The 15,525-nt window shown below is 26.1% G+C and overlaps 1 protein-coding gene across 1 annotated transcript; it reads left to right on the plus strand.

The window, feature by feature from the left end:
• The first annotated feature begins 817 nt into the window (after positions 1-817).
• LOC129957280 (26S proteasome regulatory subunit 4) lies at positions 818-14,828 on the plus strand. The gene is made up of 12 exons (XM_056069540.1): positions 818-902; positions 2,293-2,358; positions 3,267-3,360; positions 3,638-3,762; positions 5,287-5,472; positions 5,960-6,088; positions 7,198-7,294; positions 10,399-10,487; positions 11,410-11,510; positions 12,597-12,693; positions 12,866-13,075; positions 14,631-14,828. Exons 1-12 carry the CDS (start codon positions 900-902, stop codon positions 14,763-14,765), a joined length of 1,332 nt encoding a protein of 443 aa, XP_055925515.1. The 5' UTR covers positions 818-899; the 3' UTR covers positions 14,766-14,828.
• The last annotated feature ends 697 nt before the right edge of the window (positions 14,829-15,525 follow it).

Genomic DNA, 15,525 nt, shown 5'->3' on the forward strand with positions numbered 1-15,525 from the left:
GATAAAATATCTAAGTAGATAAATCTTTCTTTACAACTGCTAGATCTCAAGTATATATATTTTTAAATTGTTATTTTCCATTTAGAGATAAGACCTTGTGGTGGAAGCTATTAAGACCAGTAAGCTTTTCTGAACAGTAACAAAATTTAGATGGAATTGAAATAAACGATTTTTAAAGTAATATTTTAATAGTATGATCCTAGGAAGCAAAACGCAGCAATAAATTTTGATTTTATTAAATAAAGCATTGAAATAAATATGTTTTTGGAAAGTCGCATTTAAGCTATTGCAACGTTTGAGAAGGTATTCTTCAGCCAATTTGTGAATACTATCCGAATTATATTGAAAAATCTTATGATGTCTAAAGTTTGAGATAAATTTTGGATCTTCAGCCAGTTTGTGAATACTATCCGAATTATATTGAAAAAAATAAACAAACAAATTTGCAATGTCTAATGTTCGAGATAAACTTTGGATCTTCAGTCAGTTTGGGAATATTATCCGAATTATATTGAAAAAAATAAACAAACAAATTTGCAATGTCTAATGTTCGAGATAAATTTTGGATCTTTTCTTAAAACAAATAATGGTTCTGTGGTGGAAAGCAGGTCCACCACAAGACAAATGATACATCGAACAGAAGTAGACGATCTAGTTTTATGACTAGAATAAGTTTTTATTCAGGGTTTAATTTCAATTCATATCGTCAAGACAAGCACATAAATATTGTTGGAATTTTGAATATAAAAGTAGGTTTCACTAGCCATTTTGCGATTTGACGGCAGTGATTTTGCGATATTAGCCGAATTGAAACTAATTCTCAAGTGACAAACATTTTTTAACTGTTCCGATAACTGTTTTCATAAATTCGTCAAGTAATCGTTTAAGTTTGAAGAATAATGGTGAGTGTTATATTATCATTTTGCTCCAACTGTTTTGTTATTAATTTATATAAAAATAGCCATTTTAATATTAAATGCTGATAAATATTTATTATTGAGTCATATTACATTAAATTTTCTCTACTCCTTTGTTTCGTATTCGAATCACAAAGCGAAACTGTAATAGCGGCTTTGTCTGTCGAAGATTATTAATTATCTTTTGAAAAAAAGCTCAGTATGGCTTTTTATGTTTCAGAACTTAAAAAATGATTTAGTATGATTATTAATGATTGGGGATGTATTAAAATTCAGTATAATTATTATTTGTTTTTGATATGTGTTGGCATTGTGTATTGAATAAAATGCTATCAAAATTCTGGATAAATTAAATATAACAATATTTTTCTTCTTTTTTTTTTTTAAGATTATTGATTGTTTAGTATTCTACTTGATAATTTTTGCTTTAAAAAGGTGTATTTAAATCTGTTGTACTTAACAGCCATGAAATTTGGCACGGAATTTCGGAAACTTTTGGTATATATTTGCTCTCAGTATCTTGGATTCTTGCGTCTGACATTCGAATTTTGTTGTCTTTTTCTAAAATTTTTTGACAATAATTAGAATGTATCGCTGATTTAAAAGAACGTTGAAATGCTTTTTTTATTGTTTGTCTATCTGGTGAGTTCAGAGTAAAAAATATTCCCCTTTTCCTGGATTATTTTTGCCAAAGCATCATATTTCATGGCTTCTGACTTGGACAAGGAGTTCAAATAAGAATTGATATCCCTTGAGTTATAATTATTAGAATTTAATTCAGAAAAAATAGTTTCCAGTACTTACTTGAATGTGTAGTAAACTGTCTAAATTCATTTTTTTTTTAAACTTATCATTGATTTTTAGTGATTTACTGCAGTTTTAAACATCTTCATTTCTATGTGTAATATTTTTGTTACAAGGAAGAATGAATGCACAAATTCAATATATGTATATATTTTTTTTATTTATTCCAGCTATGCAAGCTATGCTTTGCATATATTGCTAGTATTATATATTTCATTTCATCTTGTGGATGTGAAAAATATCTAAATTTTTGATCAAGATTGTATAAATATAGAACTTTTTTGAAATGTAAACACTGAACGTATTAAATAATTTAAACACAGTAAAATGTATGTGATTTAAAAATTAGATTTTTGGTAAAAGATTTGTTTCTAAAATTTATATTTTAAATATCAGGACTTCTTTTTATTGAAATTTAATGTTTATAAATATTGAATATTTGTATGAAACTTTATTGTAAAATTTATTATTTTATATTAATGCTTCATTTTTTAATGCAAAATGTATCAACTTTAAAGATGCTTTATTATAATTTTTGTATATATGTATCATTAAACACATTTCATTTTAGGGTCAGAATCAATCATCAGGTGGGCCTGGTGGTAGTGGTGCAGGTGGTGACAAGAAAGATGACAAAGTGAGTTTACATGATGTCAATCTCTCCCCTCTCCATTTCTGAGATCTAGAGATGAACTATTTGTTTTTCATGAGGCAATTTATTTTGAAAATTGAGAGAGATATCGAATAATGGTTTTGCTCATTAATGAAACAATTCTTTTTCCTATATTCTCTTACTAGTTTTTAACTTGTAAACCATCACATTTACATTGTAGATGCATTAATATCTGTTTACTAATTTTTTGATTTTCATTAAGTTGTGCATGTAAGATTACTAAATAATATGTTGAAAATTAGTTTAATGAATGATGTAAAAATAAATGAAAATAGGTAATTGACTGTTTTGTTTGATGAAGGTAGTTTAATCATGCACATTATTTTGGATATCTGTTTTAGGATGCCTTTTTAACTTGTTTTTGCTAGTACCATATCTGATTTTTTGTTTAATTTTCATCTGCTTAAACTAAGCATCACATTCTTAACAGTTTTTAAAAAATAATATTCAATATTCATTCATTGTTTTTTCGTTTTAAATTTTCAGTTATTGAAAACCTTGTAATAATTTTGATTCAAGGCAGTAACAGTTATTTTTAAGTTGTGGCAGTGCATTATTGAATTTTTATTCTCTAAATAATAATGATTATTAAAAATAACATTGGAGAATTAATCATTGATAGTTAAAGGTTTTTTTTTTTTTTTGTATGATGTAATAAGAAGTTGCAATATCTGATAAAGTAAACTACAGGGATGATAAATGAATGAAATTAAAACTAAATTTTTTTCATGATCCTGTATTGAGACCTTTCAATTTCTATAGTATAAATATTATATCCCTGTAATGGGAATTTTTTGGTTCTTGAGGTTTAAGATAATTTTTAGAACAACACAGTGATTTGAGATGATAAAAATTTATTTTTCTTTGATTAGAAAAAGAAGAAGTATGAGCCTCCAGTGCCTACTCGAGTTGGGAAGAAGAAGAAGAGGACTAAGGGGCCTGAAGCTGCAAGCAAATTACCATTAGGTAAAACTGAATGTGGAAAATGAGAATGATTTTAATTAATGAAAATCAAATGCAGTGCATGTATTTTGAAATGTTTATTTTATAAATTATAAACGACTTTGATACATTTTTGAAAGAGCATTTTTATCATTATTTTCAAAGTTTTATGATTGCAACTATCCTAAAATGTTCTTTGGAAATAATCTTTCAATAGAAGATTTGATATCAAGAAATAAAGCCTAATAGACATATAATATACTTTCTATGAGAGTTATAATAATATTTCTATTAATTTTAGTTACTCCACATACGAGATGTCGTCTAAAACTTTTAAAATTGGAACGAATTAAGGATTATTTATTGATGGAAGAAGAATTCTTGAGAAACCAAGAGCGATTGAAGCCTCAGGAGGAGAAACATGAGGTTAATATATATATTTTTTATCTGAAACTTATTCATACATATTGCATAATTTTCCTCCCCAAATAGAGACATTTTTTTTTGTTTTATTGTATTTGTCATGGTAGTCAATGTATTGTCTTCTGTAGCCTGAATTTCTGCCTAAGTGCTGTCTTTAAATTATTTATTATTACTAAATTTAATGGTATGAATGCAGTCTATTTTTAATAACCTCCAAGAAGTAAATCAATACATTAAACATTAATAAGTATGTAAATGTGTTATATATTTATTTTTTGATCCTTAGATCTATTACAGTTTAACATAGCTTAAGTTTTTGTTTTTACTTAGTTGTTATGTATTTTGCTACTCCTAACCTTAAAATTTATTTTTTGGAAAATAACCTTTTTTGACTGTTAAATCATACAGAGTGAGGCATGTTAATAGCAGGTTTTTTTAAATAATCAATAATTCTTTAGTTTTTCAAAAATAAATAAATAATTAAAAAGATAAATATTCTTGTTATAAGCATTTAATCACATCCATGTGATAGCAATGTAGATTTGATAACAGTATTTTTCTAACCTTTTCTACATTTTATGCAGATTTACTTTGTATGATTGTATTAGTCTTGGAAAAAACCCAATTTCTGTGAATTTTGAACTTATGCCAAATACTGTAGTCAGTTTATTATTCCTATCAAACAATCATAATCAGAATTATGTTATTCCAAAATAAAAACACCTTGACTCTTAACTAAAATGTTATTGCCATGAACAATGAAACTAAATGTCTCTACAGATAGATTAGTCACTCTCACCAAGGCTAAGCATGTGTGGTTTCAAAACATTCAGTAATATGCCTCACCATTTATATATGCAGGATGTACATTTTGCAAATATTGCATTATAATAAATGAAAAGAGTAATGAATGCTTAAATAGGTAAGCATTAGAAGTATTGTCAAATAATTAGTAGATCATTAAGGATAAGAATTTGAAAGGAATGAATTTGTAAGAAAGCAATAAAGTAAGAAATTATTGGATGAAGAAAATCTGTGAAGGAAAATTGAAAAATATATTCTTAGAAAAAAGAGAGTGTATAAAAAAGTTAAATAAGATTTATAGTGCTAAAGAAATAAAAACGTTATACTTCATATAAAATGCTGATTTAAGGAAATGAAATTCTAGCCATCAAATAATATTTAAAAAAAAATGATTAAATGTTGGTGACAGTGTTTATATGCATTGGATGACTGAAAGAGATATTTTATATGCATGGAATTTTTTCTTAATTTTTCAATTGGAACTAAATTTAACAATTGCTTTTATTCAAAAAATTTTTGCTTCATGTATAATTTTGTGTGTGAAAGCTATGTAATTTCTATTTTTATTGGTCTTTTATAAATTCCATGTATTATTTATTTCTTTATTATTTTTAATAAAACTTATATTTTAAAGTTATGAAACTTTTTCTGTATAAAATAAGCCATAATTGACAATTTCTCAAAGTATACTATTTCTAAAAATGTTATATTAACTTTTTTTAGGAAGAACGATCTAAAGTTGATGACTTAAGAGGGACACCTATGTCTGTGGGAACTTTGGAAGAAATCATTGATGATAATCATGCCATCGTCTCAACTTCTGTAGGAAGTGAACATTATGTTAGCATTTTATCATTTGTGGATAAGGATCAGTTAGAACCTGGTTGTTCAGTTCTTCTCAACCATAAGGTAAAAAATTAATACTGAAAAAACTCATTTAAAAATTTATTTTTGAGAAACTGATACATGATAAATAATTCTTAATATTTATATCTAGTTCATTGTAGTTTTTTTTCCCCTCCAATTTCTCAAATCCAAAATTTTATGATTTGTTAAAGTCTTCAGTCTTTTTCATATGGGTGAAAAAATGTAGACATCCTTAAATTTCGGTATCCTAGGTGTTATGTAAAAACTATGTGACAATATTTGTCTTAAGAAAACATGAATGTATATAAAATCTTTGTGTCCTTCCTAATAGGTTGTTAGTAAAGATTTTATGGATGAAGCATTAAATAGCTATAAGGCCTTTCAAATCTAACTATATAATCTTATTAGAATGTATAGATTATTTAGATAGATCACCACTTTATTTTGAGGATAAAGTTACAAGGTTAAATTCTTTTTTCCATAGACATTTTTTAAAATATATATGAGACATAATGTTCTTCAATTTTAGGTACATGCAGTTGTAGGAGTTTTGTCTGATGATACAGATCCTATGGTTACTGTGATGAAGTTGGAAAAAGCTCCACAAGAAACTTATGCTGATATTGGTGGTCTGGACCAACAAATCCAAGAAATAAAAGTAATCTTTATTTTATAAAGAAGAAATTAAAGTAATTTTTATTTTATAAAAAAAGAAATTAAATTCATCTTTATTTCTGTGAGATTAATATATTTTTAAAAAGTTGTGTTAGTTATATATATTTGAAGTGAATTATGATGCTTATAGTGCCTTTTATACAATTCTTGGTTCATATAGTACATTTTTAGAGAATTCCTGAATATAAAAAGAATTTTTTTTCTTTCATTTGATATTTTGCTTACTCTGTAAAATATAATTCAGTATTGGAAAATAACATAATCAGTTTTATGTTTATAATTTATACATCATTATGTTTGTTAGTAAAATGTACATAATAAAAGTTGTTAGATTTTTTTTTTCTTTTCTTTTCTCCACCATTTATTCATTTACTTAATAGGATTGTGAAACTGGTTATGAACTTTTAAAGGGCTGCATTTTTTTTTCTATGAAAGCTTTTAAAGAATAGAAATTTTAAATCAAATTTTTAATATTAATTGATAAATATAGTTATTTAGATTAACCCTTTGTGATGAATGCCACCACTGTGGCAGCACCGATTACAAAGGTAAATTATTCATTAAAAATTTAGATATTAATAATTGATATGTCAGAAATTGAATCTTATGGATTCATGTTTATGCCAATTTTTCTGTAATTTTAAAATTTGTATTAAATAGTAATTGTTTTATTTTGAGAATTGTAACATTTATATTACTTCTTTAGAAGGCATCTCATTATTCTACTGTTTTTATCTTAATTGAAATACTGAATTTGTTACTGTAATGTAAGTTTGATCAAAATAAGTGTAATTAATCATAGAAGTAGGAGATTTAAACTTATAAATAAATAAATAAAAATTAAAATAAAAGTATTTAAATAAAAAATTTTAAAAATCAGTCAAAATAAAATGTGGAAAGGTTATATAGGAAAACCAAAAGCAGTGAATGCATTAATGGTTGAAGAGGAAGCATTCTATTAGAATAGAACGAATTGTCCTGCAGCATTTACAAAGTGTGCCAAAAGAAGCAAAGTTAACTAAAATATGTTGCTTTAAAAATAAAATGTTCATTCTATATATGTATGTGTTCTTAACATAATATGTATTGTAGGAATCTGTGGAATTGCCCCTTACTCATCCAGAATATTATGAAGAAATGGGTATTAAACCACCAAAAGGAGTTATTCTGTATGGCCCCCCTGGAACTGGTGAGTATCCACTTAATCAAACATGTGATAGAAATTATATAGAGTATATATAGCAAATAATTCAGTTGTGTGAAAAGTGATATTCGCGTTTCGACAATTTGCACTCATATTAAAATGTTTTATTATAATTTCATTGTGAAATTTATATTTAAGAGTCCCCAGTTTAAATTTTCAGCATTAACCCAGGAATTTTAAAGTGCGTTTTCAAATTAGTTCATGTAAGTTGCGGTAATAGGCATTCTTGTATATATTAGACAATCTTCTTGCTCCAGAAATGTTACATTTAGCACCAAAACGTAAGCTCTAGGTGACAGTTAAAACTTTTGGGAAACTGGTATCCTCACAATATTGATTGGAATCAGTTAAGACACCGATGGGAGAAGTCTTCCTGAAACTTTCTTGCATACTGTTAAATAAAGGTGGGTGAAGCTGTGAATATTTTATATACCATTGGTGAACAATAGTTGTGAAATATATATTTTTAGCTTGAATGTATTACTTTTATTGATTATATCAAGCAAATATATATTTTGGATGTTTTTTTCTCCTCCTTCTGTTCAATTGGTATTAAAATTAGATGCGAAACTGTAGTTATAATCCCAAGATCACATATCAAATTTTAAGTTTTGCCTTTATGAGTTATTGTGTATGCAGAAGTACTGACCAACAGATTATCAACCCTTTGACAGATTTTGTTCAAAATTTGTTAAGAATCTATTTCTTATATGCTAAACCTGTGTACCAAATTTTATGTATCTAGCTTTTTACATTTTGTAGTTATTGAATTAATTATACTTGAACAATCAGGTAGACTTTGTCAGAATGGATTTCATTCAGAATTTGATAGAAATCTTCAATTTTAGTCTAAAATTCATATATCAATTTTCAACCTTTTAGTTCAAAGCATCCTGAGTTATTGTGATCTTTTCTCTATACTTTGTATGCAGGAACATAAAGATGTGCTAATAATGAGTTATCTTATGTATGGTAGTCGGAGTGTTAAAATGGATTAACTGTTTTTTGACATGTACTTTGTTATTCAAAGAAATTTTTGTTAGAAGTTTTAATATATAAAGATTTAACAGTTGTCTACTATGGTGTCAGAAATGAATTGGAAAGCTATTTGATCATTTGAGGAGTCACTAAAGCTTTAATCAACTATGTGTCACTAATTGAAGTATGAAGCAAGTTACAAAATGCAATTTTACAAAGGATTCAAATTATTTTCTATCATTCTTGATAAAGCAAAATTTAATTTACTTGCTTTTAAAATTCTTATCTCTTAATATGTTCATGGCAGTTTTGAATAAAAAAACAATCACCTCCTCCCGTGAAATTTTTTGTTTCTGTTTGTTTTCCCTTTCTGCAATAAAAGTATAATTTTATTTAAAAAAAGAAATCTAGATTTCTCAAAAAAGTTTATTTACTAGAAAAAATATGTAAAAATCTAATGAAGGAGAATGCAACTATTAAAATGAAATAAAACTACAGTTTGTTTCAATATTCTGAGACGACTACTTGTTGACCATTCTTTCTCACTAAGGGGTGACACGCGGAAGGGTGTGCACAGTTTCCGGAATTTAATTTGTTAGATATAAACATTTCCTCCTTTCCTCTCACCTCTATTTTGCTGAACTAAACCCATCCTAATGCACACACAAAAGCACACAAGGGGGGTGGAGTGTGGAATCTGTTGGCAAACAATATTCATTGTTTTCTAAAGATGCCGTCTGTTAACAAAAAATGAAATGCTGAACTTTCAGAATACTATATGAGTTCAAATTAGAATTTTCTTAAAGTCAACCTTTTTCGAAAAATTTATCGGAATTTTTAATTGATATGTTTGGGTTGTAGGAAATTTTGGGTTTGTTTTGAAATTGCTGATATAAAATGGATTACACTTGAGGACATTAATGCTGCTATTGCATTTTACTTCACTGTATTTTTTTTACTGTAAAAATAAATTTATGATACTGAGATATGGCAAAAGTTTTTCCTTTGCTTATTTGATTCAATTTTTCCATGAGTCATTATTTAGGCATGTTCATGTATTTAATCCTCTATGAGGTAAAATCTGCAAGAACTATGATAATATTCTCATGAACAGTATAGTATTATTCCTATTATCTGAGTTTAGGTTTTATAATTCCAAAGTCTCTGTCATTAGGCATAGAGAAGTAAATGACCCTTGATTAGAAGAATTAAGTAAATTTCTTTACATTTTAATTTTTTGAACAATGTTATAATTTATTTAATTAAAGAATAGTTTTAGTTCTATGTGGAATCGCAGTCTTTAAACATAATCAAATTTTTGATAGGCTAATAATTTTTCTTCTTAATGTTTTATTGAATCATTGAATAAATTTTGTAAGATCCTTCTCACTTTTGAAGAATACAAAACATAACATTTTATAGACATATATATTAATAATACCAAAAATATTATTATCAGCTGTTAAATAAAAAAATATCTGCATGTGTTTGCAAAATAAACATTTGCTATAAATTGGCTTCTTAACACCAACGATTATTTTGTCATTCTTACATATCCACTTAGTTTCTTTTAAGAGTCATGATATTTACTATAAACAGGTAATAAGTCCAGGACTCGGTGAATATGTGTCTCCAAAGTAAAACAGTTAGTGGAGTATGTTTATTTTCTGCCTTGAATTATGCTTCTATTATCTTAACCTATTTGCTTTAAAATAATAGCAGTAATAATTTCAAAAGTTTTGGACCATTTTGCATAAAATAATAATTTACAGAGTTTCCACCTTCATTTTCTGTTAAATAAGCTACAAGTTTTGTTTTCTTCTCTTTTTCCCTGCAATTACTAGTTCATATGTATGATTCATGATTATGACAGAAACATACTTTATGCTTTTTTGTTCTCATAAATGTTTTTATTTGAAAAATCTATTTTCATTAATTCTTTTTTTGGGGGGGAGGGTATATACATAAAAAGGGGTATATACATTAGAAAAATGAATTGCCTTCAATTTCATTTAATTTTCAAACAATTTTTTAGAAATATTATGTTAATTCATAAAGTGTCAATGCAGATGGAATGTAATACTAATGAATTGAGTCTTATTTTTTTGTAGGAAAGACACTTCTTGCTAAAGCTGTTGCTAATCAAACATCTGCTACATTTTTAAGAGTCGTTGGTTCAGAATTGATACAAAAGTATTTGGTAAGTGAATTGTGAAGATATTTTTTTTTTTTTTAAGTATTTATTCATGAAACAAAATAAAGATAATTGGATTTATGCAGCTTGAGTATTTATCATAAGGATGTCAGTATCAGAATTTTGTTTAGTAAAATTAACAGTGTTTTAATATTTTATTATATATTTTTTCATGTCATAAAAGTAAAATAAAGGTCATAAGGTTTCTTCTCTACTTTCAAGCACCTGCTTTGCTTGTGGTGGCAAATTAGAACACACATTTTTTCATTTCTTCATACACTTTTTTTTTTTTTAACCCCTTAAAATAAAAATTTAGAAGTGAAAATTAGAATTGTTATTTTCACACTATATTTTACCCAATTTAAAAAAAAACTGATTTAAAATAATGAATTCCATATAATAAAGAAACTCATTTTTCATTTTTCCTGTATACCGGATTTACTTGTATATTATGAAACTAATTTAGTTTATCATTATTCACACCATGAACAATAATATTATTTTACTTAATTTTTTCTTTGCTTTAAAGGCTTCTTTAAATCTGGATTATGGTGTAAAGGAGGATCATCTTAAATAATAATGAGATTTTAAATAAAAATACTGCTTATTTTTTAAATTTGTCAGCAATTTATAATAAATATAATTAAGAAGATAAGAGATGTTAAAAAAAACTACATTCAATTTTGATAAATTTGCATGTTATTCAAATTTTGTGTAGTTAATCATTGATTAATGTTGCATTTTTCATTATGGGGATGATAGCGAAAATATTTTGGCAAATAAGATTACAAAACATTTTGTCATCTGAATAGGTGTTCCAAATGGAAAATATTATAGAAATATATTTCTAAGTTTTCATAGAAGCATACATTGTTTTGAGAAACAGGCTTTGTCTGTTAATTTGATGTTGCATATGCTTATGTTTTAGGGTGATGGTCCAAAATTAGTTAGAGAACTGTTTCGAGTTGCTGAAGAACATGCTCCATCCATTGTTTTTATTGATGAAATAGATGCTGTTGGTACTAAAAGGTATGTAAATTCTTTCTTTTTATGATTGATTCCATGATTTAATGGATTGATAACCAGTAATTTTTGAATCAGATTTTTTAATATTTGATGATTATAATATTCTATCTTATTGTAAAATTTTTTTATCAAAATAATATATTTCCAACTTTTATATGGAAGCATACTTTATCTGAAATTATTATTAGTGATTAAAAAAAAAAGAAGCTGGAAACGATTGGTATTATTTCTTGTTTAAAATTTATTTCATTCATTTTTTGATTATATGTAGGTTATGCTGTTGTCTAGGAACATATAAGTGTGAAACAAGTGCAAATGAAAATCTGTCCATTTTTGAAAGCAGATTATTATCATTGGATTGAAAAAGTTAAAATAATTATTATAATTTAATAAATATGTTTACTTCTTATCTAAAATACCCTTTCTTAAAACTTATTTTTCACTTTTTATCTACGAAAGTATTCTAATAAACTTTGTTATTTTAAAGTAAGAGATTTTATTAATTACATTAATTTATGGTTAAGTTGAAACTGTTGACTGTTTTGGAAGAAAGTTACATGTGGTATCATTACACTTAGCTAAATTGTTCTACCTTATATGTATTTAAACTGAAATAATGTTTTAACAAATCCATTTTCAGTATCAGTTATCAGTGTTCTATGTAGTAAAATTCTCTTGGAAACACGTTTAATTCCATTAAAGGCTCTTTAGTTGTAAAATTTACCATAAAATATTATTTTTATTTATTAACATAGTTTCCTATATATTTTCAATTTGAATGATCAATGTTCATTGTTTTAAAATTAATTCTAATTGCAGATTTGTATTTCCTAATGTTTTGCTATAACTTAATTGTCAAGTATTTTTGCTTCCACTTTAATCTACTCCTTTAAAATCTTTCAAAAATGTAAACATAATTAAAAGAATGACTGCATCAAAGTGTAAAGTTTTTATTGAATAAGCTGTAGACTTTCTTTCATGGTTTTAAAAATCATTAAAACATATTCTAATGCTGTTATAAAATAGTATTATAAAGTATTTTGGAATGGAGCATTTTTTTACTTATTATTTTACTTATTTTGATTTTAGGTATGATTCAAATTCTGGTGGTGAAAGAGAAATTCAAAGAACTATGCTCGAATTACTTAATCAGCTTGATGGGTTCGATTCAAGAGGTGATGTTAAGGTAATGACAAATGCAGTAATTTTTCCGTTTCTGAATTGTGTTTTAGAAATGAATTGGCATTATAAGAGTTAAAAGTATATAGATTATTATGTTCAAAAGCTAATGATATTTTAGTTTTCCAGTATTTCTTTTCACGATGTGATCCTTATTTTTGTCAACTGTCATATTTTAGGTTGTTATGGCAACCAACAGAATTGAAACTCTTGATCCTGCTCTGATTAGACCAGGTCGTATAGACAGAAAAATAGAATTTCCTCTACCTGATGAAAAAACTAAGAGAAGAATTTTTCTTATCCACACTGCTCGTATGACATTAGCTGAAGATGTCAATATTGATGATCTTGTCATGGCTAAAGATGATCTTTCTGGTGCAGATATCAAAGTCAGTTACTAGTTTTGGAATTAATTTTTCATAATTTTTATATATTTTTAATTTGTTTTTCCTCTGTAACATTTTCGATCCTTTCCCTCTCTGGACAGGAAGTTGAATGTTATCTATGAATATATCTGAAGGTTTCAAAATTCTTTTCTTATTAAGATGCATTAATACTGTAATAAAATAAAATATTCTGGGATAATTTACATTTCTTACATATAAAGCAGAAATTTTGGTCTTTTTTAATAATAATTTATTCTTTAGAGGCATACGATGGATATTTTTCTGACTTTAATTTTAATATACAGAATATCTTAGTAATTCACAATTTCTATTTAACATATTTTTTTCTTATCAGTTCATAATTGTCTATAAGTTACATTCTAATTTTTAATGAAAAATATTACGGAACTTTATTCTTATACCTACTGATATATATGGATTATTTAAGCAAGTTATGGAATCCATGTTTGATTATTAAGTACCATTTTAAATTGATAAACCAATGCCTTACAAACTGAGCAAAAGGGGAGTTTATGTGAGCATGTATGTGTGATGGGGTGAGGGAGACCTTCCATTGGAAATGTATTTTTACCATTTTTATAATTATGAGAAATTTTGTTCTAAATAATTGTTTTTAAAATTTATGCCTTTAAACATCAGACATTCTTGATCATACAGGTAAACAATTTCTTTTCATGAGTGCATATATATGAATTTTTAGATGTTTTAAAATTCTCAGTATATTTTTGTAAAATTTAGATGACTTAACTGAAATAGTTTTTGCTTTCAAATTAGAATCAACCTAATCTTGATATTTTTTTAATATTCCGTTTCATTGCCATCTGTTTTGTATCAATTAGCTTAGGGAATAGAAATTAAAGTTCCAAAATATTTAAATGCACAAAACTTGTTTTGAATCGAGTTGGAAGATTTGGAACTCCCCCCCCCCTGTTCTTTGACTGATATGATTCTACATGAAACATGTCTATTGATGCTATTTGAAATTTTTGTAGTGTTCAGTTCTTCTTTAAATTCTGATTATAATTTCATTTCATGAAATAAATGAATGCTGAGTTACTGATTTAATTAAATTGTTTTCACTCTAAAATGTTTATTGCATATTTTTAGAATGTTTCCCCTCCATTTTCTATGTAATTATATAACTGTATTCTAAAATGTATCCTTATATAGTTTGAACAGGATTTCCTAAACAATGGATCCTGTAGGTTTGAGCATCTTCATTATTTGCAGTTCATACAAATTTTAAAAAAATGCTTTAAATTCATTCACAAGTCATTTTTTCATTACTTATTGTTCTATCTTTTTTCATAATATTTATTTCCATAAAGCATGGTCACATGAGGCAAAAGCTTAAGAACTTGGATTTCAGCTTAACGGACTGTAATATTAAAAGTGATAGTGTATTAATTGAAATTTAATTATAGGTAATTATTAAATTATAGGTGATATGATTATTTTATTGTTGTTACAAAAGTTTTTAAATGTATCTTATTTAGAAAATTACTTTGCTCTTATTGTTGTACTTTTTTTTCTTTAGGCAATTTGCACTGAAGCTGGTTTAATGGCTCTCCGAGAGAGAAGGATGAAAGTAACTAATGAGGACTTTAGAAAATCTAAAGAAAATGTTCTGTATCGAAAGAAAGAAGGAACTCCTGAAGGATTATATTTATAAATTGGTTTCTTTTTATGTAGCTTTCTCTCTTGATAATAAAATTATGGTCTTTTTGTAACAAAACGGAAATTTTTTTCTTAGAGCAATTTTGAATTACATTGAGGTCATATGCAAAAATTATTTTTCTAGTGTGCCTAATGATCTGGGGGTGGGGTAAGGGCCTTTTTTTGGTCCAAATTTTTTTTTTTTTTATAAAATTGAGAGAATTTTTTCCGCTACTTAAATTATTTTTTTTTAAATATTGCACTAAATATTTAAAATCTTAAGTGTATTTTGTGGCTTGTAACAAGATTTTATTATTATTTACTTAAATTATGTGATTTAATTAGTATACATAAATTTGTTGTTGAAAGCAACAATTTAAGAAGGCTTAAAATTACTTTTAGCATCAGTTCTGTATAAAAGTATTTGAAAGCAAATGAACAAATGACTAAAGCTGTAATGTTTGGTATTTTATTGTTCATTTTTACATAAATTTCTCAGCCAATATTTTAATTAACTTTCGACATGTAAAGATTATTTGCTACTTTTCAGAATTTCAAAAATTGTTTTCTGCATCAAAAATGATTGGAAAAATAAGGCTATTATACATTTTATTGTCATAATTATTGTTTTAATGAAAAGAAAACTGAAATGTACTACATCTTTTTACTTGATAATTTGAGCTTTTGAGGGCTGCAGTTCATTTTTTTCATGTAAAATATATCAAAAAACAATTTTTAATATCTATTTGAGGGGAAAAAGAATCTTTGATAGTTCT

Source organism: Argiope bruennichi, chromosome 11, assembly GCF_947563725.1.
Source record: "Argiope bruennichi chromosome 11, qqArgBrue1.1, whole genome shotgun sequence".
In the NCBI taxonomy this organism is placed as follows: domain Eukaryota; kingdom Metazoa; phylum Arthropoda; class Arachnida; order Araneae; family Araneidae; genus Argiope; species Argiope bruennichi.

Bases quoted from the DNA above. Each gene is read 5' to 3' on its own strand.
- LOC129957280 (XM_056069540.1), top strand. The intron at 2,359-3,266 runs GTGAGTTTACAT...TTCTTTGATTAG, and splicing joins GTGACAAGAAAGATGACAAA to AAAAAGAAGAAGTATGAGCC. The intron at 3,763-5,286 runs GTTAATATATAT...AACTTTTTTTAG, and splicing joins CTCAGGAGGAGAAACATGAG to GAAGAACGATCTAAAGTTGA.